Below are 27,972 nucleotides of genomic sequence, written 5' to 3'. Positions count from 1 at the left end.
CCCTTACCAACTTTTACAGATGCACCATAGAAAGCATCCTATCTGGCTGCATCACAGCCTGCTATGGCAACTGCTCGGCCCAGGACCGCAAGAAACTTCAGAGCGTCGTGAACACCGCCCTGTCCATCACACAAACCTGCCTCCCATCCATTGACTCCATCTACACCTCCCGCTGCCTGGGGAAAGCGGGCAGCATAATCAAAAATCCCTCCCACCCGGCTTACTCACTCTTCCAACTTCTTCCATTGGGCAGGAGATACAGAAGTCTGAGAACCCGCACGAACAGACTCAAAAACAGCTTCTTCCCCACTGTCACCAGACTCCTAAATGACCCCTCTTATGGACTGACCTCATTAACACTCCACCCTGTATACTTCATCCGATGCTAGTGCTTATGTAGTTACATTGTAGATGTTGTGTAGCCCTATTATGTATTTTCTTTTTTTCCCATGTATTTAATGATCTGTTGAGCTGCTCGCAGAAAAATACTTTTCACTGTACCTCGGTACACGTGACAATAAACAAATCCAATCCAATAGGGCAGGAGATTAGGCCTCGGTAGTGTGGTCGTTCAAAGGGGTTGATGTAGACCTGATGGCCGAATGGCCTCCTTCCGCACTATAGAGATACTATGACTCTGCACAGACAGTGACTCAAGCCGAGAATTGAACCCCTGTCCCTGGTACTGTGATACAACAGTGCTAACCACTGTGCTACCGTGCCACCCTAATCTTTACACCACACCACACAAACAGGCATTTTCAGGTGTATTTCTCCCGCATCTAAATGTTTTCTAATCATGTGCTATCTCATTAATTTGCAAATGGGACCTGATATATTACCAACCAAAATCAACACTTTTTTGATCCTTACACTGGAACAACAGTGGAGTTAATCACCTTATTAAAAAGCCCCAGAGAAAGCATAAGACAATTTCTAATTACACTTTGTAATTATTGCAAGTCACCCTGCTTACTGTTTTACTGTGCAAATTACTTTTATTAAAGTTTTGAAAACAATATTTTTGTACACATTTCTTTATGTTATAACAGCAACTACACTTCAAAGGGTCTTGAGTGCCTATAAATTGATTTAGGAGATTGCAAAATGTACTATATAAATGAAAACTCTTTAGTTATGATACAATGTATATTACAATTTCTGCAGGTAACAAAGATAACCAAAACATCTGAGTATACTTTGTTGTTACAGATATTTACAAGAGGTAATGGAACTGATAAAGTGAGAATATGTTTGACTTTAGAGCATGGATTTCAAGAGTGAAGTTTACATACTGAACAATTATTTAGCAGTGAGACTGTCAAATGACTGGAAACTCAGTCAACTGGGAGTTCAAGCACATTGTCTGTTTCATTTAGTATTCCAAAAGAATAGCACATTCAGCAAATTAGCATGTAATTTTGACATCTTTTGGAAGTCTGAATGTAGTTAAGAAGCGAATATGATGTTCCTGTAGACTATCACCAAACTCGTTACTTCTTTTGACAGCTTATATCCACTCTGAAAAGTGCAAAATCTCTACAAGGACAAAGACAGAATTAGATCGAGGATGCGCAACATTTTATTTAAAAGCTTTTTCAAAGAAAATTATAAAGCTCACATAAATTATCTCTGAGAAACGTAACTTATATAACTTGACAGCTTCACAATCAATGAAGCTTTTCATAATTTCTCATTAAGGTATCCGAATGAAGATGTGTCAACTCAATTAATTTAACTATTGCCGAACTTGTCTCTGAAATATTACATTTTCCTCAAATTCTACTGGTAGTCTTTTGTCTCTTTACGGAGTACATTGAAACATTAATTGTGAAGACTAAAGAGGGTAGATGCTTCTGGAGTTGCGAAAATGATCCTGCTGAACACAAATTGTTTCAATTACTGCGCTTTAGAGTGTAGTGTCGCCTGGGCACCTGCAGAGAAAAACTGGGCAGAGATAAAGACTGCTGATTTTTGAGCCAATTAGTTCAAATGGATGGAAAACCTGCTATGGGCATTATCTTCCCAGTCTTGTTTTGCTCTGTGTCCCGATGATTCTTTATGCCTAGTACAATAATAGGAAAATCTGTCCCATAGCACAAACAAGAATGGTTACGGAGAGAAACAAGAGCCTAAAAGAAATGTAGAATTTCAATGTTAGTGGAATATTTTTCAACTAAAATACATAGAACTAGAAGACAGAAGTAGAAATGGGTCTCAAGATAAACAAGGGGCGTGATTCTCCGGCCCCCCCCCCCCCCCCCCCCCGCGTCGGAGAATCGCGTTTTTGGGCGGGGGTGAGGCCCTCGCCGCTCCGGTCGGCGGGCCGTTGGCAGTGGCCTCCCCAGCGATTCTCCAGGCCCCGATGGGCCGAGCGGCCGCCCGTTTTCGGCCAGTCCCGCCGGCGTGGATTAGACAAGGTCCATACCGCGGGACCTGGCTTTGAGAGCGGCTTGCACAGTCCTCAGGGGGGTGCGGGGGATCCGGCCCAGGGGGCCACGGTGGCCTGACCCGCGATCGGGGCCCGGCCGATCTGTGCCGTGGGCGCACTCTTTCCCTCCACGATTTCCTCTGTCAGGCTCCATCATGGCCGGCACGGAGAGGAAACCCCCTGCACAAGCGCAGGGATCACGCCAGCGGTTCTGCGCATGCGGCAGAACATGCTGGCGCTCCTGCGCATGCACCAACTCGCGCCTGGCGGCGGAAGCCCTTCGGCGCCAGTTGGCGCGGAGCCAACCACTACAGCACCGGCCTAGCCCCCAGAAGTGTGGAGGATTCCGCACATTCCAGGCGGCCCGACGCCGGAGTGGTTCACGCCACTCTTTGGCGCCGGTACGGCCCACCCTGCCGACTGCGGGAGAATCCCGCCCAAGATATTCCAATTGTTCCTCACATTGTAGCAGATGTGTTCAGGTTGCAAATACAGACATCAACAGCAAATACTGGCAATATTTAGAAGGTCTGGGAGCATCTACAGAGAAAGAAAGCTTAATTTTTTGAGTGCAATGCTTCCTACCCCCTCCCCTTCCCACGATCAGGATGGCAGCCCAGCAGAAATGTAATGCCGGCAGCAGCATTAATTGCTTTGAAGGGAGACTTCCACCCCGAACTCGGAAGGAAGTGCCGTCTGTATACCTAGCAGCATCAGTCAAAATTAGTGGCCACTGCTGGGACTACAGGCAGCCTGACCACATTAAGAAACCCAAGCAAAGGGCAGCACAGTGGTGCAGTGGTTAACACTGGGACTGCGGCGCTGAGGACCCGGGTTCGGATCCCGGCCCTGGGTCACTGTCCATGTGGGGTTTGCACATTCTCCCCGTATCTGCGTGGGTTTCACCCCCACAACCCAAAGATGTGCAGGTTAGGTGGATTGGCCATGCTAAATTGCCCCTTAATTGGAAAAAAATAAATAATTGGATACTCTAAATTTGTTTAAAAAAAAGAAGCCCAATCAATTCGGGGTCGGGGTCTCAGCAAGGTGGAAGAGTGTGGTTGGGGCTAATTTGAAGAGGCTAGTGGGAGGGTTAAATGGGATGGGGGGGATGAACCAAAGGCCCAAGGAGCAAAGGAGGTCCACCACCTTGCCTGACACCATGCGGTGGAGATTTTAAAGCCCTGTTTCCAAACCTGTGTGGGGAAGAGTAAAATCCAGCCCAACATTTCAGCTCATGGATTTTTCATCAAAACCGGCAAAAGCTTTTTGGATTTGAAGTATCCAATTTGTTTTTTTTCCCAATTAAAGGGCAATTTAGCATGGCCAGCCCACCTACCCTGCACATCTTTTTTTTTGGGGGGGGGGGGCAGACATGGGGAGAATGTGCAAACTCCGTGCTGCCATTGTACTGGCAAAAGTTAGAGTTGAAACAGATTTATAAGCAAATACAGAAGCAGGGAAACCTATGGGGGAAAGGAAGGTATGAAATAGAATGAAGGTCAGTGATAGGGGGTGGGATTCTCCCCTACCCGGCGGGGCAGGGGGTCCCGGCGTGATGGGGTGGCGGGAACCACTCCGGCGTCGGGCCGCCCAAGTCTCCGCACCTTTAGGGGCCAAGCCCTCACCTTGAGGGGCTAGGCCCGCGATTGAGTGGTTGGCGCTCCGCTGGCTGGCGTGGACGCCCCCCCCCCCACCCCAAAAGGTGGCCTCATCAGAACAGATGCAATGTAGACAGAAGAACTGGAACATTGGAATAGAATCCTAACAGAAAGAGGGATGCCTTCGAAGCAGACGGGTGGCTATACCACTTCTTAAGGGTTCCATTCGGCGTCACGAACGGAGTCTCGGTCTTCCAACGGGAGATGGACCGAATGGTTGACCAGCACGGTTTACGGGCCACGTTCCCGTACCTCGACAACGTCACCGTCTGCGGCCACGACCAGCAGGACCACAACGCCAACCTCCGCAAATTCCTCCAGACCGCTAACGCCCTCAACCTCACCTACAACGAGGAAAAATGCGTGTTTAGCATCGACCGTCTAGCTATCTTGGGCTACGTAGTGCGTAATGGAGTGATAGGCCCCGACCCTGAACGCATGCGCCCCCTCATGGAGTTCCCTCTTCCCCACTGTGCCAAAGCCCTGAAACGCTGCCTGGGCTTCTTTTCTTATTACGCCCAGTGGGTCCCCCAGTACGCAGACAAGGCCCACCTACTAATCCAGTCCACTACTTTTCCCCTGTCAACAGAGGCCCGTCAGGCCTTCAGCCGCATCAAAGCGGATATCGCAAAGGCCACGATGCACGCCATCGACGAGTCCCTCCCCTTCCAAGTCGAGAGCGACGCATCCGACGTAGCTCTGGCGGCCACTCTCAACCAAGCGGGCAGACCCGTGGCCTTTTTCTCCCGGACCCTCCACGCTTCAGAAATTCGCCACTCCTCAGTAGAAAAGGAGGCCCAAGCCATAGTGGAAACTGTACGACATTGGAGGCATTACCTGATCGGTCGGAGATTCACTCTCCTCACTGACCAACGGTCGGTAGCCTTCATGTTCGATAATGCACAGCGGGGCAAGATAAAGAACGACAAGATCCTATGGTGGAGGATCGAACTCTCCACCTACAACTATGAGATCTTGTACCGTCCCGGAAAGCTGAACGAGCCGTCCGATGCCCTATCTCGCGGCACATGTGCCAACGCACAAGTGGACCGCCTCCAAGCCCTCCACGAGGACCTCTGCCACCCGGGGGTCACTTGCTTCTACCACTTTATAAAGGCCCGCAACCTCCCGTACTCCGTCGAGGAGGTCCGAACAGTCATCAGGAACTGCCAAATCTGCGCAGAATGCAAACCGCATTTTTTCAGGCCAGATAGAGCACACCTGATACAGGCATTCCCGTCCCTTTGAACGCCTCAGTCTGGATTTCAAAGGCCCCCTGCCCTCCACCGATCGCAACACGTACTTTCTTAACGTTGTTGACGAATACTCCCGTTTCCCCTTCGCCATTCCCTGCCCCGACATGACCGCGGCCACGGTCATTAAAGCCCTCTGCACCATCTTTACCCTGTTCGGTTTCCCCGCCTACATCCATAGCGATAGGGGGTCCTCTTTCATGAGTGACGAGCTGCGTCAATTCCTGCTCAGCAAGGGCATAGCCTCGAGCAGGACGACCAGCTACAACCCCCGGGGGAATGGGCAGATGGAGAGGGAGAACGGAACAGTCTGGAAGACCGTCCTACTGGCCCTACGGTCTAGGAGTCTCCCAACTTCCTGCTGGCAGGAAGTCCTCCCGGATGCCCTTCATTCTATCCGGTCCCTGCTGTGCACCACCACGAACCAAACGCCTCACGAGCGCCTCCTTGTCTTCCCTAGGAAGTCCGCTTCTGGAACGTCACTTCCGACCTGGCTGGCAGCCCCGGGACCCATTCTGCTCCGGAAACATGTGCGGGCGCACAAATCAGACCCACTGGTGGAGAAGGTACATCTACTCCACGCCAACCCGCAGTACGCCTACTTGGCGTTCCCAGACGGCCGACAGGACACGGTCTCTCTGCGGGTCCTGGCGCCCGCCGGAGCTCCCCACACCCCCCCAACACCAATCACCACCCCCTCACTCCCGCTGGTGCACCCCACAGCCACCCCCTTCCCGGGGGGATCGGTTCTCCTCCCAGGCCCGCCCAGGAGTAAGGAAACAGAGAGGGACAGCGTGATGCTCCCAGAGTCGACCGGACCCGAGCCAGCACCACCCCCACCACCACCAGCCGGGCTGAGACGATCGGAGAGGGCGACCAGGGCACCATTTCGACTCATCAAATTGACTTAAGATGTATATAATTCAGTGGCCCAGTAAAGCGGCATTGTTGTAAATAGTTAACGCTGCTAATTGGGTAAAATGTGAATAATTCAGTGGCCCAGTAAAAGCGGCATGATTGTATATAGTTCAATGGTTAAGGCACCGACCCTGTAAACCCCTACCACCATACCACCCACCACCCCGCCGGGTTCTTTTTTAACAAGGGGAGAATGTGGTGGTATGTATTAGGGGTAATACGGTACACCATGAATGCCGAGGAGCTATTGGAGGACAGATGCTAGGTCCCGACTGGATCTGCCGCCTACTGGGCTCCACCCAGATAGGTGGGGTATAAGAAACCGGTTTAATCCCCGCAGCTGCATTCTGTGACTGAGCTGCTGGGGAACAAGTCTGCTCAATAAAGCCTCGATTGAAGTTCTCTACGTCTCGCCTCGTGTGTGATCGATGGTGCTACAGAGGTATTCCCAAACCCACCGGAAATAGACAGGGAGCACAGGTCGCTCCGACCCAAGCCCAAAGCCGGGCTCCACCCCAGAGCAATTATTGCGAAGCTGCACCAGTTCCAAGACCGGGAAAGAATCCTAAAGTGGGCCCGGCAAACAAAACAGAGCACGTGGGAAGGGAAGACCGTAAGGGTGTATCAGGACATTGGGGCGGACCTGGCCAAAAAAAGGGCTGAATTCAACAAGGTGAAATCAGCACTGCACAAAAGCAAGGTAAAATTTGGGATGTTATTCCCGGCCAAACTCTGGGTAAGATTGGGAAAGAGCTGTATTTTAACACCATAGCGGCGGCTGCTGAGTTCATTAGAGCGAACAAGCTGGGGGAGGAGCCCACCCAACCACAATGAAAGACATGGGAGCGGAAAAGGAAGGGAAAACCAGAACAAAGGGGACAATGAACTCATGAACTGTGCACATGTGTTATGCCTTGCGCGAGACTGTGCTGTCTGGTCTCAGAGCTTGTCTCCTCTCTCAATGCAATGGGGGGGGGGTGGAGCGAGGGAAGGTGAGGGAAGCAAACAGGAGGGCAAGACAAGGGCCAGTGGGAGGAAGGTTAAACAGGGCCAGGACTGGGCGAATACAGGGAGGAGGGCCACCGTACTAGCGAGGAGGGCCAGAACGCGAAGGCAGGAAAGGAGGAGTGCCGCGGCGCCCCTGTCAGGGGAGGGGGAGTGCCTGGCGCAAGGATTGGAGAGTGGGGCAGAAGAGGGAGGGGGGGGGGGGAGAACGCAGGGGGGGGACAAAGGGACAGGGGCTCGGGGGGGGGGGGGGAAGAACGCAGGGCGGGGGAACAAAGGGACGGGGGGGGGGGGGGGGGAGAAGTCTGAGGGAGAACGCAGGACAAAAAAGAGAAGCAAAGAGAAGGGTGAGATAGTGAAGCAGTACAGAGATTGGTTTCGGCGGGCATGGAGCAGGGCGAGGAACCAAGCGGGCGCCGCAAACAGCCAGTCGAGAGGGCATCAGGGCGGAGGGAGAACCCGGAGCGCACCCGTGTGGCGTACTTACAGCTGGTGGCCACATTGGGTGCCCCCTGGGCAAAGGGAAACCCCTGAGCGCTGGGGCCCGACCCCATGGTGAGAGCGGTGACCCTGGTCATTTTGGACGGCCCCCTAGCAAAGGGAAACCCCCGGAGAGCAGGGGCGCGTCCACCAGGTAAGTATGGGTGATCCCACAGGATCGGGGGGTCAGAAACCACCCCCACCAGGATTGTTACCTGGAATGTAAGGGGGCTCAACGGACTAGTGAAAAGATCCAGAGTCTTCGCCCACCTCAGAAGCCTAGAAGCAGACATAATCTACCGACAAGAGACGCACCTGAGGGAGAAGGACCGACTGCTGGTAAGGAAGGGCTGGGTGGGAGACGAACCACTCATGCTACGGGACGAGGGCTAGGGGGTAGCAACATTAATCAGCAAAAGGACGAGGTTTACGGGAACCAAGACAATCACGGACCCAGGGGGAAGGTACGTCATGGTCAGCGGTGTCCTGGAAGGGGCACCTGTCGTACTGGTAAATGTGTATGCTCCCAACTGGGATGACTCAGAATTCATGAAGAAGACCATGGCAGAAATCCCCGACCTTGACACACACCGACTGATCATGGGGGGCGACTTCAACTGTGTACAGGACCCACTGGCCGACTGATCAAACCCCAGAACGGGGAGAACGTCTGGCATGGCTAGGGAGCAAGGGGCCTTCATGGAACAGATGGGGGCGGTGAGCCCAAGGAGGTTCCTGCACTCGGGTGAAAAGGAGTTCTCGTTCGTTATCTCCAACCACGCTCCACGCTATATGGATGTGATGTTGGAGACATGCTGGGCCCAGCGCCCCACATGGAGGCTGGACACGGACCTCTTGGCCGACGAGGCTTTGTGCCAAAAAATATCACAGGCCATAGGCGATTACGTTAGTAACAACCAAAATGGGGAGGTCTCACCCTTCCCGTTTTGGGAGGCACTGAAGGCCGTGATCAGAGGAGGGATCATAGCCGACAAGGCAAGTAGAGCTAGGGAAGAGAGGGTGGCCAGGCAACAACTGGTGGCCTCCATTCTGGAAGTCGATAGAAAGTACTCCGAGGCCCCAACCGTAGAGCTGCTGGCAGAGAGGAAAAAGCTGCAAATGGACTTTACCTGCTGTCCACTAGGAAAGCTGTGTACCAACTCCGCCAGACACGGGGGACCTTCTACCAACACGGAGACAAGGCTGGCGACCTATTGGCTCAGCAGCTGAGAAAGCAGGCAGCCACGAGGGAAATAGCGCAGGTTAAGGAGGTCAATCGGGCATTCAAGACCTTCTACAGGAGACTGTACACCTCCGAGCCCCCTGATGGGGGTGCGGGAATGAAACAGTTCCTAGGCAGACTGGAACTACCAGTGGTGGGGGAAGACAGATGGGGGGGATCTGGAAGCACCAATTAACCTGGGAGAAATCATGGAGAGCATCAGCTCCATGCAGCCGGGGAAGGCACCGGGACCCGATGGGTTCCCGGCGGACTTCTACAAAATATTTCCACCAGTCTTGGCCCCACACCTAAGGGACATGTTTGCGGACTCACTGGCGGGGGCACCCTGCTCCCAACGCTAGCGCAGTCCACAATTTCACTGATACCCAAAAAATATAAAGACCTGATGGACTGTGGTTCATACAGACCCATTTCACTGCTGAATGTGGATGCGAAAATACTCGCAAAGGTCCTGGCCAAAAGGCTGGAGGGCTGCATAGCAGAGGTGGACGCTGTGGTAATACCAGGTATTGCGGTACCCGAGAGGTGGATGACGATTGGTTAGACCCAGGAGTCTACCATTGGCTGATGTACATAGCTCCACCCTGAGAGGCGGAGTATAAGAACCAATGCGGTCCCAGTAGCCTTCACTTTCTGTATCGAAGCTGCTTGGGAAGAGTTCTAGCAGATTAAAGCCTATTAGTTATGACTCACCTTGTCTCGAGAGTAATTGATTGCGCATCAATTTAATCTGCTACAACTTCAGTTGAAAGGATGGATCTCCGTATCAAACCGGAGTGCCTTCAGCTCAGCCCCTACGCGGACAACTCTGCTGCTATTTTCAAACATTGGCTGGCGTGCTTTAAGGGCTACCTCGACACGGCCGCCGACACCCCCACGGAAGGACAAAAGATGCATCTCTTACGCTCACGGGTCAGACCTGAGATCTACCCTCTTATCGAGGAGGCGGCGAATTATGCTGCCGCGATCGAGCTGCTAGAAGGACATTACATCCGCCCTGTGAACCAAGCCTACGCTCGTCACCTGCTGACGACTAGGAGGCAAAGCCCCGAGGAAACGTTGGAAGACTTCTACCGGGCGCTGCTGGTGCTGGGCCGAAACTGTGGCTGCCCGCCAGTTTTGGGGAACGAGCACACGGAGCTTTTGATCAGTGTGCTTTCGTGGCAGGTATGACCTCCCCCGATATCCGCCGAAGGCTCCTAGAAATGGACACTCTGGGACTTGCAGAGGCACGGGCCCTGGCGGGGTCCATGGACGTTGCATATAAAAACGCTCTGTCCTTTGCTCCCGATCGCGCGGCGGCCCCCTGGGCTGCGTGGCACCCCGTAGCGGCAGCCCCTCAGACCTTTCCCCTGACCTCGCAAGCCTTTGCGGCGAGACGGCCCGCCAACGCCGCTGGACACTGCTGTTTCTTCTGCGGGCTGGCGAATCATCCCCGCCCGCGCTGCCCGTCCCACACCGCCACCTGCAAAGGGTGCGGCAAGAAGGGCCAAGAGGTGGTGGTCTGCCAGGCCCGCGCCGTGGCCCCGGTCTCCAGCGACTATCGGCAACCCCCCTTTCAGGCCCCGACCGCCCAGCACTCATCGCCACCCCCCCCTATCCTAAGGCCACGTGCGACCCACGTGCGTAGCCATTTTGCCCCCTGGACACCACGCTGGATGGGTGAGCGCCGCCATTTTGTCCCTTGCCGCCGCCATCTTCTTCATCCCCGGACACCATGTGCGACCCATGGGTGACGCCATCTTGGATGGGGCCCCAGGCCCCCAGCTCAGCCGACTAAATGCTGCCCGACCAGAACTCTCCATTACTGCAGCTGCCCTCGATGACTCTGGACCAGAGTCGGCCCCGGACGCTGGCGAAAGCTACAACAACGATCTCCATCAACGAGACATTGTGCCTGATCGACTCTGGGAGCACGGAAAGCTTTGTTCACCCTGACACGGTAAGGCGCTGTTCTCTTGTCACCCATCCCGTAAATCAAAGGATCTCCCTGGCCTCCGGGTCACACGCGGTGGAGATAAAGGGGTTCTGCCTTGCGAATCTCACTGTCCAAGGCAGGGAATTCCACAATTTCCGCCTGTACGTCCTGCCGCACCTCTGCCAGCCATCCTCTTTGGGCTGGATTTCCAGTGCCATCTGCAAAGCCTGACTTTTAAATTCGGCGGCCCTATACCCCCCCTTACTGTCTACTGTCTCGCGACCCTCAAGGTCGACCCGCCTTCCCGGTTTGCGAACCTCACCCCGGATTGCAAACCCGTTGCCACCAGGAGCAGACGGTACAGTGCCCAGGACTGGACCTTTATCAGGTCAGAGGTCCAGAGGCTGCTGAGGGAAGGGGTCATTGAAGCGAGCAACAGTCCCTGGAGAGCTCAAGTAGTGGTGGTAAAAACCGGGGAGAAACATAGGATGGTCATTGACTACAGCCAGACCATCAACAGGTTTACGCAGCTGGATGCGTACCCTCTCCCCCGTATAGCCGACCTGGTGAACAGGATCGCACAATACAAGGTTTTCTCCACGGTGGCTCTCAAGGCTGCCTACCACCAGCTACCCTCCGTAATGGTGACCGCCAGTACACTGCCTTCGAAGCAGACGGGCGGCTCTATCACTTTTTAAGGGTTCCCTTCGGTGTCACGAACGGGATCTCGGTCTTCCAACGAGAGATGGACCGAATGGTTGACCGGTTCGGCTTACGCGCAACGTTCCCGTATCTGGATAACGTCACCATCTGCGGCCATGACCAGCAGGACCACAACACCAACCTCCCCAAATTTCTCCAGACCACGAAAATCCTTAATCTGACATACAATAAGGATAAATGCGTCTTTAGCACCGACCTTCTAGCCATTCTAGGCTACGTAGTGCGAAGTGGAGTCCTAGGCCCCGACCCTGAGCACATGCGCCCCCTCATGGAGTTCCCCCTCCCTCACTGCCCCAAGGCCCTAAAGCGCTGCCTCGGGTTCTTCAGCTATTTATGCACAGTGGGTTCCCAATTACGCAGACAAACCCAACCCCTGATCCAGTCCACAACCTTCCCCCTGTCGACGGAGACCCACCAGGCCTACAGCCGCATCAAAGCAGACATTGCAAAAGCCACGATGCGCGCCATCGACGAGTCCCTCCCCTTCCAGGTCAAGAGCGATGAGTCCGACGTAGCTCTGGTGGCCACCGTCAACCAAGCAGGCAGGCCTGTGGCTTTCTTCTCCCGTACTCTCCATGCTTCCGGGATTCGCCACTCCTCGGTCGAAAAGGAGGCCCAGGCCATAGTAGAAGCTGTGCAACACTGGAGGCATTACCTGGCCGGCAGGAGATTCACTCTCCTCACGGACCAACGGCCGGTTGCCTTCATGTCCGATAATGTGCAGCGGGGCAAGATTAAGAACGACAAGATCTTGCGGTGGAGGATCGAACTCTCCACCTTCAATTACAAGAACTTGTACCGCCCAGGGAAGCTGAGCGAGCCTCCTGATGTCCTGTCCCGCGGCACTTGTGCCACCGCACAAGTGGACTGCCTCCGATCCCTCCACGAGGACCTCTGCCACCCGGGGGTCACTCTTTTCTTTGATTTTATCAAGACCCGCAACCTGCCCTACTCCATCGAGGAGGTCAGGACGGTCACCAGGGACTGCCAAATCTGAGCGGAGTGCAAGCCGCACTTCTACCGGCCAGAGAGGACGCACCTGATAAAGGCTCCCCGTCCCTTTGAATGCCTCAGCATGGATTTCAAAGGCCCCCTTCCCTCCACTGACTGCAACACGTACTTCCTTAACATGATTGACGAGTACTCCCGGTTCCCTTTCGCCATCCCCTGCCCAGACATGACCACAACCACCGTCATCAAGGCCCTCCAGGGTATCTTTACACTGTTCGGTTTCCCCGCATACATTCACAATGATAGGGGGTCCTCCTTTATGAGTGACGAACTGCGTCAATTCCTGCTTAGCAAGGGCATCGCCTCGAGCAGGACGACAAGTTACAACCCCCGGGGTAACGGGCAGGTAGAGAGGGAGAATGGAACGGTCTGGAAGACCATCCTGCTGGCCCTACGATCCAGGAATCTCCCAGTCTCCCGCAGACAGGAAGTCCTCCCGGTGGCCCTCCACTCCATCCGGTCACTGCTCTGTATAACCACGAACCAGACACCTCACGAACGTCTCCTTGTTTTCCCCAGAAAGTCCTCCTCCTGGACCTCGCTCCCAACTTGGCTGGTGACAATCGGACCCATCCTGCTTCGGAAACATGTGAGGGCGCACAAGTCGGACCCGTTGGTCGAGAGGGTCCACCTGCTGCACGCCAACACCCAGTACGCCTACGTAGCGTTCCCTGACGGCAGCCAAGACACGGTCTCCCTTCGGGACCTGGCGCCCGCCGGAGCCCCACGCGCACCCGCAGCATTGCCCCCACCCCCACCCTCCCCGCAGCACCTAACTAGAGGGTCAGTACTCCCGCCGCCCCTGCCTAGGCCGAACACACACCGACACCCCCTACAGGCGCCTTCCCCCCCTGTCCACTTTTCGGCTCAAAAACGCCGCCTAGGGGTGTCGAAGCTGCCTGGGAGGACGACATCACCATCCCGGAGTCGCAACCGCCGGGACCCCTATCAGAATCACTGCCAAAGCCCAGACGCTCCAGAAGGACGACCAGGCCACCCGATCAACTGATTGCTGCACCATGAACACTTTGTTATTACCCTCGACATCACAGTACCTCCATTCCTGGTCATACCATGCGAAAGGCAACTATTAACGCTGGCCATCACCCCGCCGGGCTCTTTTTTAACAGGGGGTGAATGTGGTATTACCAGGTATTGCGGTACCTGAGAGGTGGATGACCATTGGTTAGACTCAGAAGTCTACCATTGGCTGATGTACATATACTCCGCCTCTCAGGGCGGAGCTAAGAACCAATGCCATCCCAGCAGCCTTCACTTTCTGTATCGAAACTGCTGGGGAAGAGTTCTGGCAGATTAAAGCCTATTAGTTATGACTCACCTTGTCTCGAGAGTATTTGATTGAGCATCAGGCGCAGAGTACCAAACGGGCTTAGTCAAGGTAGGCAACTCACAGCGAACATGAGGCGGCTGCTGAATGTGATAATGCCCCCCGCCCCGGGGAGAGAACACCAGAGGTGATCGTCTTCCTGGACGCAGAAAAGGCCTTTGACAGAGTCGAATGGAGCTACCTCCTCGAGGTACTGGAACGGTTTGGGCTAGGAGCGGGATTCACCGCCTGGGTGAGGCTCCTGTACAACGCTCCCAAAGTGAGTGTCCGAACTAACATCACCAGCTCTGAATACTTCCAGCTACAGCGAGGAACAAGACAGGGCTGCCCCTGTCCCCACTCTTGTTCGCGCTAGCGATCAAACCCCTGGCGATAGCCTTACGGGACGCACAAAGCTGGAAGGGAATCCGGAGAGGAGACAGAGAGCACAGAGTCTCACTCTATGCAGATGACCTGCTCCTCTATGTCTCGAAGCCACAGGAGGGACTGAAGGCAATACTGCAAATGCTGAAAGAGTTTGGAACCTTCTCGGGCTACAAACTTAACAAAAGCGAGACATTCCCAGTGAACCCAAAAGGGGGAGGGACAGAGCTGAAGGGGCTCCCGTTCAAAACGGCCCATAACAGGTTCTGTTACCTGGGGATCCAAATAGCCAGAGACTGGACACAGATCCACAAGTGGAACCTGACCAGCCTGGTGGAGGAAGTTAGAAAAGACCTTCAAAGGTGGGGCTCACTCACACTCTCCCTGGCGGGAAGAGTGCAGACGATCAAAATGAACGTACTGCCAAGGTTCCTCTTCCTGTTTAGATGCATCCCGATCTTCATCCTCAAGGCCTTTTTCCAAAACACAGACAGGCTAATCATGGTGTTTGTGTGGGGGGGGGGGGCAAGGACCCGAGAATTCCCAAACCGACACTGCAAAGAGGGAAAGTCAGCAACGGCAGAAAAAGTGAGGAGATGAGTACAAGAGCCCAAGACAGATTGGGTGCAAATGGAGGAGGCATCCTGTAAAGGAACAACCCTCTGGGCCCTGGCCACAGCAGCACTCCCATTCCCCTCAACAAGATACACAACAAGCCCAGTGGTAGCGGCCACGCTGAGAACGTGGACCCAGTTGAGACAGCACTTCGGGATAACCAAAATGTCCCTTATGGCCCCCATCTGCGGCAATCACAGATTCCCCCAGCCATGATAGATACCACCTTCAAAAAATGGAGGCGGGAAGGGGGCACACTGATGGTCGGGACTTCTACGTAGGGTGCAGACTGGCGACACTGGACGAACTGACGAGGAAATGGAAACTAGCAAGAGGACAGGAATTGAGACACCTCCAAATAAAGCACTTCCTCCGCAAAGAGACAGTAGGGTACCCCGGGACCCCAGAAAGCACACTACTAGAGGACCTGATAGCCCCCCCCTCTCGCTGCTTGTGCCTATGTGGGAAAATATACAGACAGCTACTGGACAGAGCCCGAACACCACTGGACGGGACCAGGCAAAAATGGGAGGATAAACTGGGGACAGAGGTAGGATGGGGACTCTGGAGTGAAGCACGGAGCAGGGTGAGCTCCACCTCCTCCTGCGCAATGCTAAGCCTAATGCAGCTCAAAGTGGTGCACAGAGCGCACCTAACCAGAACCCGAATGAGCAGGTTCTTCCCGGAGATGGAGGACAAATGTGAACGTTGCCAGAGGGGCCCGGCCAACCACACCCACATGTTTTGGGCTTTCCCCAAGCTTGCTGGGTCCTGGACAGCGTTCTCCGAAGCAATGTCCAAGGTTGTGGGGGTGAGGGTGAAGCCATGCCCAATAGTAGTAATCTTCGGGGTATCGGAGCAGCCAGAGCTACACATGGGGAAGGGGGCCAACGCCCTTGCTTTCACTTCCCGAATCGCACGCCGGAGAATCCTTGGCTGGCAATCAGCAGCACCACCCAAAGCTGCAGACTGGCTCGCTGACCTCTCGGAATTTCTCCACCTGGAGAAGATTAAGTACGCCATCCGAGGGTCAGAGGAAGGCTTCCTGGATACTGGGGGGCAGTTCGCCGGCCTGTTCCAAAACCTGTTCGAGGCCAGCAACGAAGAGTAAGCCAGGGGAAACAAAAAGATGCAGAACCAAAGGACTGCGCAACCCGGGGGAGAAAAATGGGGAAACCACAAGAAAAGAGGAAGGGTGCTGAAACCAATGAGAGGAGGAGGGGGGGAATATCATAGACCGATCCGGAGGGCAGCAAAATGTACATAGTTAGTCAAATGAAGGATAAAACAATCCTCTCTGTAAAATAAAGCAAATTAGCGCGGGCAAGAAAAATGTAATGTATATGTAACAACTGTTTATAAATATGAGAAAAGCCAATAAAAAGATTTTCAAAAAAAAAGCTCTATTTCCTGTCATATTATTTGCCAGCATTTAACCATCTCTTTTCACTTCCAACAATACCATTTCACTTGCAAAATCCAACAGTACCATTGACTGCATTATAAATTTCATTTTGATTTTGTCCACAAATTTAGTTTCTTTGATGCTCTTTTCACCTTAGAGGGACTTTTGGCTCTACATTGTCATTTTTAATTCTTACATTTGTTATGGGCCAGGGTTTCGAGAATCCCAAAGTGTATCATGGAGTTCACCTGACCATAACTTTTAATAGATTGTGGTCTGGGGAGCACACGGCCCACTCTACAGGTATGGTACAGCAGAAATGGAAAAGTATTTTTTAAAACAAAACAATGTTTATTCTATGAACTCAAGTTAACCTTTCTCAAACAAACAGTGAACATCTTAGCAACCAGTAAATCAAATACTCGCCCCAAAGAATACAACACTAAGTAATCTGTATGCTGTCCTTTTAACACCCAGAAGACAAGGGCAGCACGGTGGAGCAGAAGGTTAGCCCTTCTGCCTCACGGTGCCGAGGTCCCAGGTTCGATCCCGGCTCTGTCTGTGTGGAGTTTGCACATTCTCCCAGTGTTTGCGTGGGTTTCGCCCCCACAACCCAATGATGTGAAGGCTAGGTGGATTGGCCACACTAAATTGCCCCTTAATTGGGAAAAAAATGAATTGGTTACTCTAAAAAAAAATGTTTTTTACACACCCAGAATACTTAACAAACCTCTAAACAGAAGCACATCAGGGTTTACATTCAATACTGAAAACATTTATAATTCTGAATTCACCAAATGATTAAGAGATAGTCCTTCATGGCAGAGAGCTCAGCAGTACAGCTGTTTTTTCTGACCTCAGCTGCAACACACACTGAAAAACGAAACCAAAAAGACAGAGACACACCCAAGCTTTTCTCAAAGTGAAACTAAAAAGCAGAACCAGAGCTCAGCTCCACCCACAGTCTGACATCACTGCAGTAACATGAGCAGCCAAACATTTCTTAAAGCGACATTCTCATGACACATATGTTATGGTTGCTATTTTTCAACATGCATCGCTGCATGTTCACTATTAATGGGACAGTTGAAACCTAACTTCAACTACTATCTTTCAAGTACTTATACTTGAACATTTTTTTAAAAATGTGGATCATTTACATCTATAATCAAACAACTGTCTCTGATGGCACCCAATTTTACTTCAAACCCTCCAGTATCTCTAAGTTGTCAGACTGTTTGCCTGATATCCAGTATTAGATGAGCCCACATTTCCCCAAATTAAGTATTCAAAAGACTAAAGCCATTGTCTTTAGTCACACAAACACTGTGCCCTCGCCCCAGCTCCATCCCTCTCTCAGGCAACCATCGTGAGGCTAAACCAGAGTTTTTGCAGCCTTGGTGTCCCTCAGAATGAGTTTTCAATGATATATCCACAAGTCCAGTAAGATTGTCTATTTCCACCTCCATAACATCGCCCGGTTCCACCAATGCCTCAGCTCACCTCATGCTGGCATCTTCATTCATGCCTATCCAACCTCCAGGCTTGATTATTACATACTCTTAGTCGGCCTCCCATATCCTACCCTCCATAAACCTGAAGTCATCCAAAACCCTGCTGTTAGTGTCTTAACTTGCACAAAATCCCATTCACCTATTATCCCTGTTCTCACTGCCTTGCGACCCAGTTAAGCAAAGCCTCAGATTAAAATTCTCATTCTTGGTTTTAAACTCCTTCCTGACTTTGCCCCTCATTATCACTGCCATCTTCTGCAGCTCCACAGTCTCTAAGATATATGTGACCCTCCAATTCTGTTCCCAATTTTAATCACTCCACCAATGATGACTGTGGGCAGAAGTTTCCCAAAAAACGACTGAGTGTCATTCTGAGCGCAAATATCAGTGCAAATGGCACTGCCAGTTCTGACGCAAAACGATCAAGATCTTCCCGCACTTAGTTTTTTGTAAGGGGGCGTGTTTTGCACCGGCACCGAGAAGGCCTAAACACGGTGGCAGTCCGGCTCCTCAGAGATCGGGGTGCCCTTTTTAAAGGGCGCCACAAACTCAAATTAAGTGCCCCCCCCCCCCCCCCCGCCCCCAACGGACATTGTGACACCCTGGAGGCGACATAACACCCCTACCCTTAGCCAGAGAGAGGAAACCGCCACACCACCAAATGTTAGGATCACCCCTCCCTCCCCGGGCCAAGTGAGCGACATTCTATTATGAGGTTCCCAAAGGCCCCGCACCTTGGTGGTGCCAACCTGGCACTCCGGTATTTTCCCGACACAGTGGGATTTGCGCCGGTCGATATGGTTGGACAATCGCCCCCTGTATGTTCAGCTAGCAAAGCTAGCAAATTCAGCTAGAATACTCTGCCTTAAACCTCTCAGCCTTTTTTTAAAACTTCATTTTCCTCCTTTCAGACTCCTTTAAACTTATCTCTTTGATCAAGCTCTCCGACACAGCTTCCCTAATAGCTCCTTGTGTGTCTCAGTGTTATATTTTGCTTCCAAGTCCCTCTGGGAAGCACCTTGGGACATTTTGTTGCAATAAAGTTTTGTGAGGGCCACAAAGAATCCAGTACGAGTTTCAAGGATACAAAGAAATAACATTTATTTACAATAACATATATATACACAACAGCAGCAACCTCACTTGCTGCTTACTCCTTCCTGGCTGGTTCCAAACTGGCCAGCTTTATTTATGCAGGGAGTCTGCTAATGATTTCTCCGCCCCCCTCATTGGGGAAGCTCATACTCCCACAGGATTGTGGGATAGTCACTAGTCCCCAGCCAATGGTAAGCAGGCAGGTTATAACATCTCTCCCCCCCCCCAAAGACCAAGGAAACCACCGAAGACCCTGGCGAAGGAGGGCGTCGGATTTGTTTTGCCGTAGGCCGGACACCATTTGCACGAGGCACTGGATCGGGCGGCGTGTAACGAGACGGAGACCGGCGCTTCCGTGGTGAACGGCGTAACGCTTGTACATCCACGGCCCCTCTGATGCGTCCTGTGTCTCCGTCTCGGAGTCAGAGTCTGCTGCCTCGGTCATCTCGGCGTCTCTATCTCCATGCGGTTCTGTAACGACCTGTGCAGGCTTTGAGTGAGGCACCAGAGGAAGATTGCGACGGCTACTTTCCATTGTCTCTGGTCTCTGCGGCTGTAGAAATGAGCTGCGGGGGCGGGGAATCTTTGGAAGGGATAGTCTTCGGGACCGAACGTGGTCTACATGTTTGCGCTGGAGACGGCCCTGGGCTTGCACCTGGTAAGATATAGGGCCCGTTTGGCGAAAGATTACGCCAGGGACCCACTGGGCACCACCAGCAAAATTGCGAACGAACACTGGGTCACCGGGCGGAAACTGCCGAATCGGCCGATGCCGAGAAAAACCATGTCCCTGCCGTTCTTGTGTGCGACGTACTTTTGCGCCAATGTCCGGGAAAACCATACTAAGGCAGGTGCGAAGTCTCCAGCCCATTAGGAGTTCTGCGGGAGCTACCCCAGTCACCGCATGGGGGGTGGTCCCATAGGAAAACAAAAGGCGAGCCAGTCTCGTTCCATTGACCCGGAAGACTGCTCCTTTAGGCCTCGTTTGAATGTCTGCACTGCGCGCTCCGCCAACCCATTTAAAGCCGGTTGGTAAGGGGCAGTGCGGATATGGCGTATGCCGTTCATCTTCATGCACCTCGCAAACTCCTCACACGTGAATGGAGTGCTGTTATCCGTGACCAGCACCTCGGGGAGGCCATGTGTACTAAAAGTCAAACGCATCTTCTCAATTGTTGCGCAGGACGTTGTGCCAAGCATCTTCTGCACCTCCAGCCATTTAGACTGGGCGTCGATTAATAAAAGGAACATGGATCCTTGAAAAGGGCCTGCGAAATCTGCATGCAAGCGCGCCCAAGGCTGCCCTGGCCATTCACAGTGATGTAGGGGCGCGGACGGCGGAAGCTTCTGATGCTCCGGACAAATGGAGCAGTTTTGGGCCACCTTCTCAATGTCGGTGTCGAGGCCTGGCCACCAGACATACCTCCGGGCCAACATTTTCATTTTGGTCACACCTGGATGCCCATTGTGCAAGTCTCTTAGTATCAGCTCCTGTCCTTTTTCCGGGACAATCACACGCGCCCCCCACAAGAGGCTGCCGTCTTCCACGCTGAATTCTGACAGCTTGGAGGAAAATGCCCGCAACTCGCCTGGGAGCTGTCTATGCTGCCCACCATACAGAACTATGTGTCGAACCTTTGACAGGACTGGCTCCGTCTGGGTCCACTCACGGATCTGTGATGCCGTGACAGGCAAGGTGTCCATAAAATTTAGGGTTGCAACCACCTCACCGGTCGTGGGGGTCGACATGGGGCCGGTCGATAAAGGCAATCGGCTCAGTGCGTCGGCATTCGCTATCTGCGTTCCTGGTTTGTGCTCCAGAGAATACTCATATGCAACGAGTAACATAGCCCAGCGCTGGATCCGTGCGGAAGCAATGGGCGGTATTGGCTTATCCTCTCTGAAAAGTCCCAGCAGAGGCTTATGATCAGTCACGATAGTGAAGTGGCGGCCATACACGTACTGGTGCAAACGTTTCACCGCAAAGACCACTGCCAGGCCCTCCTTATCGATCTGCACGTATTTCTTTTCCGCTGCAGTCAATGTGCGGGAGGCGAAAGCTATCGGCCGCTCGACCCCGTTCTCCATCTTGTGGGACAGGATGGCCCCAATACCATATGGGGATGCATCACATGTGACGAGCAAAGGCTTTCCAGGATCATAGTGGGTTAGTAACCCAGACAATTGTTTTACCCGCCGGAAAGCGGTTTCTTGCGGCTGACCCCAAACAAAGGTGTGATTTTTCTTTTGGAGAAGATGCAACGGGGCCAGCGTAGTTGCCAGATTGGGGAGGAACATCTCGCAATAGTTTACGAGGCCGAGAAAAGAACGAAGATGCGAAGTGTCAGTCGGGGCGGGGGCCTGTTGAATCGTGCGCCCCTTCTCTGCGACGGGGTGCAAACCTTTCCGGTCCACCCGATAACCCAGGTAGACTACTTGCTTCGCCTGAAAGACGCACTTTGTGCGACGTAAACGGACTCCAGCCTCCGAAAAGCGTCTAAGGACAGCCTCCAGATTTTCCAAATGTTCCTGCTCCGACGTCCTTGTGATCAAAACGTTATCTAAGTAGACAGCAACATGCGGTAAACCTCTCAAAACACGGTGAAAAATAGCGCAGGCAGAGGATACTAAAAAGGGCAAACGTCTATATTCATAAAGGCACCGGTGTGTATTAATCGTTACATATGGTCGGGAGGCAGGGTCCAGCTCCAACTGTAGGTAGGCGTGACTCATATCTAATTTTGTGAACGAGAGTCCACCTGCAAGCTTTGCGTAGAGATCCTCTATGCGAGGCATTGGATATCGGTCGAGTCGGGAAGCCATATTCACTGTAAGTTTATAGACGCCGCACAAGCGAACTGTGGCATCTGGCTTCATTACAGGTACAATTGGTGCTGCCCAGTCAGCGAAACGTCCTGATAATACACAAAGTTTCCAAACGAGTGAGCTCCCCTTCTACCTTCTCGAGCAAGGCCTAAGGCACCGGACGCGCCCGGAAATAGTCGTGGCTCCTGGTTCGACTTGGATACGGGCTACGGCCCCTTTTATTTTCCCCAAACCGGGCTGGAATACATCTGGGTATCGTCCTAGCACCTCAGTCAACCCTCCAGAAACTGTTTGGAGGATGTGCTGCCACTGCAACCGCAAATGGCGCAACCAGTCCCGACCCAACAGGCTGGGCCCATGGCCGCGCACCACGATAAGTGGGAAACGCCCCTCCTGGCGTCCATAAGCAACAGGGGTCATCGTAATTCCTGCAATGTCCAATGGTTCCCCCGTGTAGGTGTCCAACCTGGCCTGTGTGTCGGTTAATGTAAGGGTCTGCATACCCTGCTTGATGCGGTCGAATGTCCTCTGGGCGATCACGGAGACCGCTGCGCCAGTGTCCAACTCCATCTCAAGCGGGTGACCATTGACCCGTACTGTCACCGTAATGGGGACCACACGGAGAGCTGCCACACAATGTAGCTGCAGGTAGTCATCCTCAGTCTCCATGTCTCAGGTGTAGTCGCCGCAGGTTCATCCACATGGTAGGTACGGCCCCTGGGCTAGTCCCAGTTTCGGTCGGAACGACGGCGCCTCTGGCGCCCCCAGGACCGCCGTCCGCGACGGGGTCGGCGCCTACAAGTCTGACACAGACGTGGCTCCTCATCCATTGGTTCTGGAGAAGGCTCCCTGCGGGGAGGAATGTCCGACGGCCACTGGTGTCGATCCGGATGTCGTCTCATCCAAGGTACCGCAGGAGTGCGGGGGGACGTTTTCAGACGGAAGGGGTTGCGCCCCGAGTCATGCACTTCCATTCCCTGTATCTCCTGCACTCCTCGTTCTGCGCTCTCCCGGGAGATCTAATAGAAACTTACAAGATAATGAATGGCTTAGATAGGGTGGATGTAGGGAAGTTGTTTCCATTAGCAGGGGAGACTAGGACCCGGGGGCACAGCCTTAGCATAAAAGGGAGTCACTATAGAACAGAGATGAGGAGAAATTTCTTCAGCCAGAGAGTGGTGGGTCTGTGGAATTCATTGCCACAGAGGGCGGTGGAGGCCAGGACGTTGAGTGTCTTTAAGACAGAAGTTGATAAATTCTTGATTTCTCGAGGAATTAAGGGCTATGGAGAGAGAGAGCGGGTAAATGGAGTTGAAATCAGCCATGATTGAATGGCGGAGTGGACTCGATGGGCCGAATGGCCTTACTTCCGCTCCTATGTCTTATGGTCTTATGGACAATACTATTTGAATGGCCTGTTGAAAAGTAAATGTTGGCTGAGCTAACAACTTTCTCTGGGTGGCCGCATTGTCAATACCGCAAACCAAACGGTCACGTAACATTTCTGACAAGGTCTCACCATAGTCACAGTACTCCGCAATCCTGCGTGGCCTGGATAGAAAGTCGGCAAGGGATTCTCCTGGGGTCCTCTCAGCGGTATTAAACCGGTAACGTTGGACTATTGTGGACGGGGTTGGGTTAAAATGCTGCCCCACTAAATTCACAAGTTCATCAAACGTTTTGGTGTCTGGCGCAGCTGGATACGTAAGGCTCCTAATCACCCCAAACGTATGCGGGCCGCAGGCGGTGAGCAATATGACCATCTGGCGCTCGTTTTCGGTGATATTGTTTGCCCGGAAATAGTAACGCATCCGTTGTGCATACTGGTTCCAGCTTTCCAGCGCAGCATCAAAAACATCCAAATGTCCGTACAGAGGCATGGTGTAATAGAAATCAACTTCCAACCTGTATCCAACAAAAATCCAGGGAGGTAGCTTCAGCCGTGTAGACAGCTATTCACTTCAACCCTCGTCGCCAGTTTTGTGAGGGCCACAAAGAATCCAGCACGAGTTTCAAGGATACAAAGAAATAACATTTATTTACAACATATATGTATATACAACAGCAGCAGCAACTTCACTTACTGCTCACCTCTTCCTGGCTGGTTCCAAACTGGCCAGCTTTATTTATACAGGGAGTCTGCTAATGATTTCTCCGCCCCCCTCATTGGGGAAGCTCATACTCCCACAGGATTGTGGGATTGTCATTAGTCCCCAGCCAATGGTAAGCAGGCAGGTTATAACAAAAGGAACCACATAAATACAAGTTGTTGCCACATATAATATTTTTGTATACCTGTTTTTTGTTATAGTCTTTCAGTGCCGTTTCGTAGCCTTCCTCAAGTCTTTCAAATGCAATTCCTACATCTGTGGTCCAATATATTTGTGTGCTGGTGAGCACAACCTGAGCTGGATAGTCAAAAATCCATTGGTCTCTTGGTTTTTCCTCATATGCTGCGACAGCTTCTGTAATCTGATGACGGACAGTTTCCTTCATAGTTTCCTCCAATCGATTTAACCAAGTTTCAACCTTAAAAATCGCAGAGGAAGCATAGTTTTTATATGGACATCTGAGCAAGCATTAAATCAACTGTAGTCAGAATGGTGAAAAAGTGGTACCTTGGTTTTTATGTTAAAAGCTCACTGGATATTAATTTACGCTGCTGCATTAGTCACACCATCAGGTATACAAGTCATAAAAACCTCAATAGATTTGGGCAGGTTTAATTCACAGGTTACCTTTGATGAAGTATGTTTATCGCTAGCAATAATTTGTTAACACCAAATGAATGAATACCTTGGGATTGAAAACACTCTGCTGCAGCACAAATTGGATACAGGAAACCTTACCGAGTCGAGGCTTCTGACAGAAACGGCCAGGCTATCCTCAGATTCCTGACTTGCAGTTTACGCAGGAATCTAGGAGCAATATCCACTGACTCCAAATTTGGCCCTCGATGTCAGAATGGGAAGCCCAAGGGGACTGAATTGCCATATTTTGAATTTCCTTGGCACCAAGCCCCGTATTGCTGAGTGACCTGGACCGCAGCATAAAAGAATAAACAGGTTTGCTCTGTGGCTGAAGTGAAGTCCAGGCTTATATATGCGGCCAATTCAGTAGTGCTTTGAAAATTGTTCTGATCAGGTTCACCAGGGGCAGAATGCATGCACAACTGGTGCTGCTTTGACAAAGGATGCCCTGCCCCCTACTTTCCTCTGGAGAACACCCACAATAATCTTGGCCTCCAAATTAAATGGACCCGACCTGGAAAAGTCAGGTGTTGGACAGTATCAGCACCTGCACAGCTACACTTGTGTTAGCAGAATCAATCTGCGGATTTCTAGTCCTATACGGATCAGATGATAAACCTCATGTAGCTTTATTAACCAAATAAAACAAGCAGTGTGGGGAATCTGCTGCAAATCTCTGGGTGGGATTCTCTGCTCCCCACTGCTAAAATTGGGAATCCCAATCAGGCTGAGAATCCAGCATCGGCCCCCGAATCCCGCCTCAGCCCAAAAACGAGGTCGGTGCCAGGCCCATCCACAGTCTCCAGACCCGCCAGCGCAGTAGGAAGCTCGCTATGGCAGGCGGGAATATGCAAACAGCTCATATGAATGCGATTAATGGGCTGGTAGTCTGAATTTCCACCCCGCCCCGTCCATTATGCTCCACTCTTCCCAGCCAGGGGTCTCGCAGGCTTGATTTGGTGCAAGTATTTACAAATAGGGTCCTGGCACTATGGCTTTTAAGGGGGAGCAAGGAGGCAAGTACCTGTCTAATTGTCTTCGGGGTTGTCTGGGGGTGTATGTCTGGAGCTCTGGAACTAGTTGGGACCGACTTGATGGTAAGAGTGTGGACTTGGGATGTTCCTCTCATGATCGGGGTGTCTTGACTGAACCTCCCATGGCTGCTGTAAAAGATCCGCAACTCACCCCTTAGGTATTATTTATCGGCACCTGATTATTTAAACTGTTGTCTGCTGCCAGTATCCTGCAAATGCTCTGAGATCTCCTGATCGTGTAGATATCCATCTCGTCCATTTGGAAATCATCATGTATTAACACTCAAATCAAGGGGCTGGGCTTGGCCATGCTCAATCGCTGAACCACCAGGTGTTGGGACTCCTCATTGCACTCCTCAGATGCACAGCTCCACAGCAGATGAAGCAGGGGATTAACAGAGCTAACCCCACACAAAGGACACATGCACCAGTAGGCACTGGAACCATCCCTGGCACACAGTCCCTCTCAGAGTAACAGCCTCACTAGTGAGACAATCAGCCAACCCAGTCCTAAGGATCAGACTATTTCTCCAGGTCCCGCAGGTCAACCGCGCCAAATTGGTATCACGGTAGGAGTGTCTGGATCCCACATCCACCCAGGAAACATGAAACATTTCACAGCCTCGGTGTTGATCCCAGGCTCCACATCACACTGCAGCCAAGCTCCCAGCAAAGAGACACATCCTGCAGTGACCCCCATCTGTAGGACGTGCCTGCACACCAGTCTTGTAGCATAGAACTGCACTCCTACGGCACAACATTCATTCATTAAGGACACCCACAGTAGACCCCACTGGGAGAATCAGGACAGGGGCCTCAGGGCCCAATGCTAACATCTGGTGTGACAGCCACTGGTAACCTGGTGGCTGTCACAACCTAGGGGCTGGTTTAGCACCGTGGCTTGCAATGCAGAACAAGGCCAGCAGCACAGGTTCAATTCCCGGACCAGCCTCCCCGAACAGGCGCTGGAATGTGGCGACTAGGGGCTTTTCACAGTAACTTCATTGAAGCCTACTTGTGACAATAAGCGATTATTATTAACCCATTTAGTAGGGATGGGTGGTGAGGTTAGAGGATTTGCACATCAAGGGCTGGGTGCAAATAACTGATGGAGACAGGGCTGCAGTATCAAGTAAATGATCACGAAGGGTCATGGGGAGGGAGGTAGCTGAACAGTCAAACTCAGGATGATCATGTAATTTGGGGGGTGATTTCAGGATGGGCAAGGGAAGCATCACCTTGATGATGGTCTCTGTGCCTCCCCCCCCCCCCCCCCCAAAAGAAATGTGGCTCGATTCTCCATTCCTGAGGCTAAGGCCGCGATAACGGAGGATCCGTGGCGTTTCGCGACAGGAAGATCGGCGCGAAAAGCTCACCGATTAAGCTACCGGTGAGGGGCTAGCACCGGCTCCGCATGAAACACGCGGAAAATGGTTGGAGAATCGGCGGGTCCTGTGCTGCACATGTGACATGTGCAGGGCTGACGAGCTGCAGCCGCGCGCATGCCTACCCCGCCACCCCACATAAGATGGCGCCGGCCATACTGGATAGCGTACCAGCCCACCCCGACCCCACAGCCCACGTCCTGGCCACCCCCCACCACTCGCACACCCCTGGCAGAAGCCCCGCGGCCAGCCACGGCTCTCGGCGGAGTATTGCGGTGCTGGACGCTATCCATACACCTTCCCTCCCTTCCTGCTGCCACACATGGCCTGCGCTGTCAGGGACACGGCCCATCGGTGGCGGAGCATTACAGGTAGGCCGGCCAAGGACATTCCAATGGGGTTGCAATTGCGCACGCGGCGCATCCCAATGACGCCGATTGGAGGGTGCGAAGCATCGCGACCCGGCGTCAGCCCCGATTTCGGCATCGGGCAACGGAGAGTCCCACCCATGGAATTTGGAACTCAGCCTGCCATGCTAGCTGTCTACCTGGCTGCTGCTGCCGTCGCGGTGCCCATTGGTGAGGACATCAGTGCCAGCCCAGGGAAGCCCCTGCACAGCAGGGACCTGACCCAGAACAGCAGGGGCTAGTTGGTGAAGCTCAAGTTTCGACTGTCCACCATACCGAGGGGGAAGTACGAAGGTGGCACCACATCAAGCTACGTTTCTACAGTTGACCCTCATTCTTTGAGGAGCTGCCGGGAACATCAAACCCATTTTCACTCCATTACTTTAATCGTAAAGATAATTTAGCAGGTTTTATTTACAATCGTGTGTCTAATCCACCTCAATTTCCCATAATTTTCTATAACCATATGATCCAGTGAGCCTGCAGCTGGACCCAGGAAAATCTCCCCTCATGTGTCAATTTATGCCGTTGTACATTCCTATGCCAGCATTTATTCATAAAATAATTGAGGTCATCGTCTTAATTTT

At 52.4% G+C, this 27,972-nt stretch overlaps 1 protein-coding gene across 1 annotated transcript in view; it reads right to left on the bottom strand.

Annotated features, from left to right (window-relative positions):
* Positions 1-27,972, bottom strand: part of LOC140425201 (dynein axonemal heavy chain 11-like) — a 755,586-nt gene that overhangs the window by 456,424 nt on the left and 271,190 nt on the right. Inside the window, 1 exon segment of the mRNA XM_072509215.1 lies at positions 24,105-24,338. Within this exon segment, the coding sequence (XP_072365316.1) occupies positions 24,105-24,338 (234 nt within the window).

The sequence above is a fragment of the Scyliorhinus torazame genome, chromosome 6, assembly GCF_047496885.1.
Source record: "Scyliorhinus torazame isolate Kashiwa2021f chromosome 6, sScyTor2.1, whole genome shotgun sequence".
Classification (NCBI taxonomy): Eukaryota; Metazoa; Chordata; class Chondrichthyes; order Carcharhiniformes; family Scyliorhinidae; genus Scyliorhinus; species Scyliorhinus torazame.
This window is presented reverse-complemented; position numbering and strand designations above follow the sequence as displayed.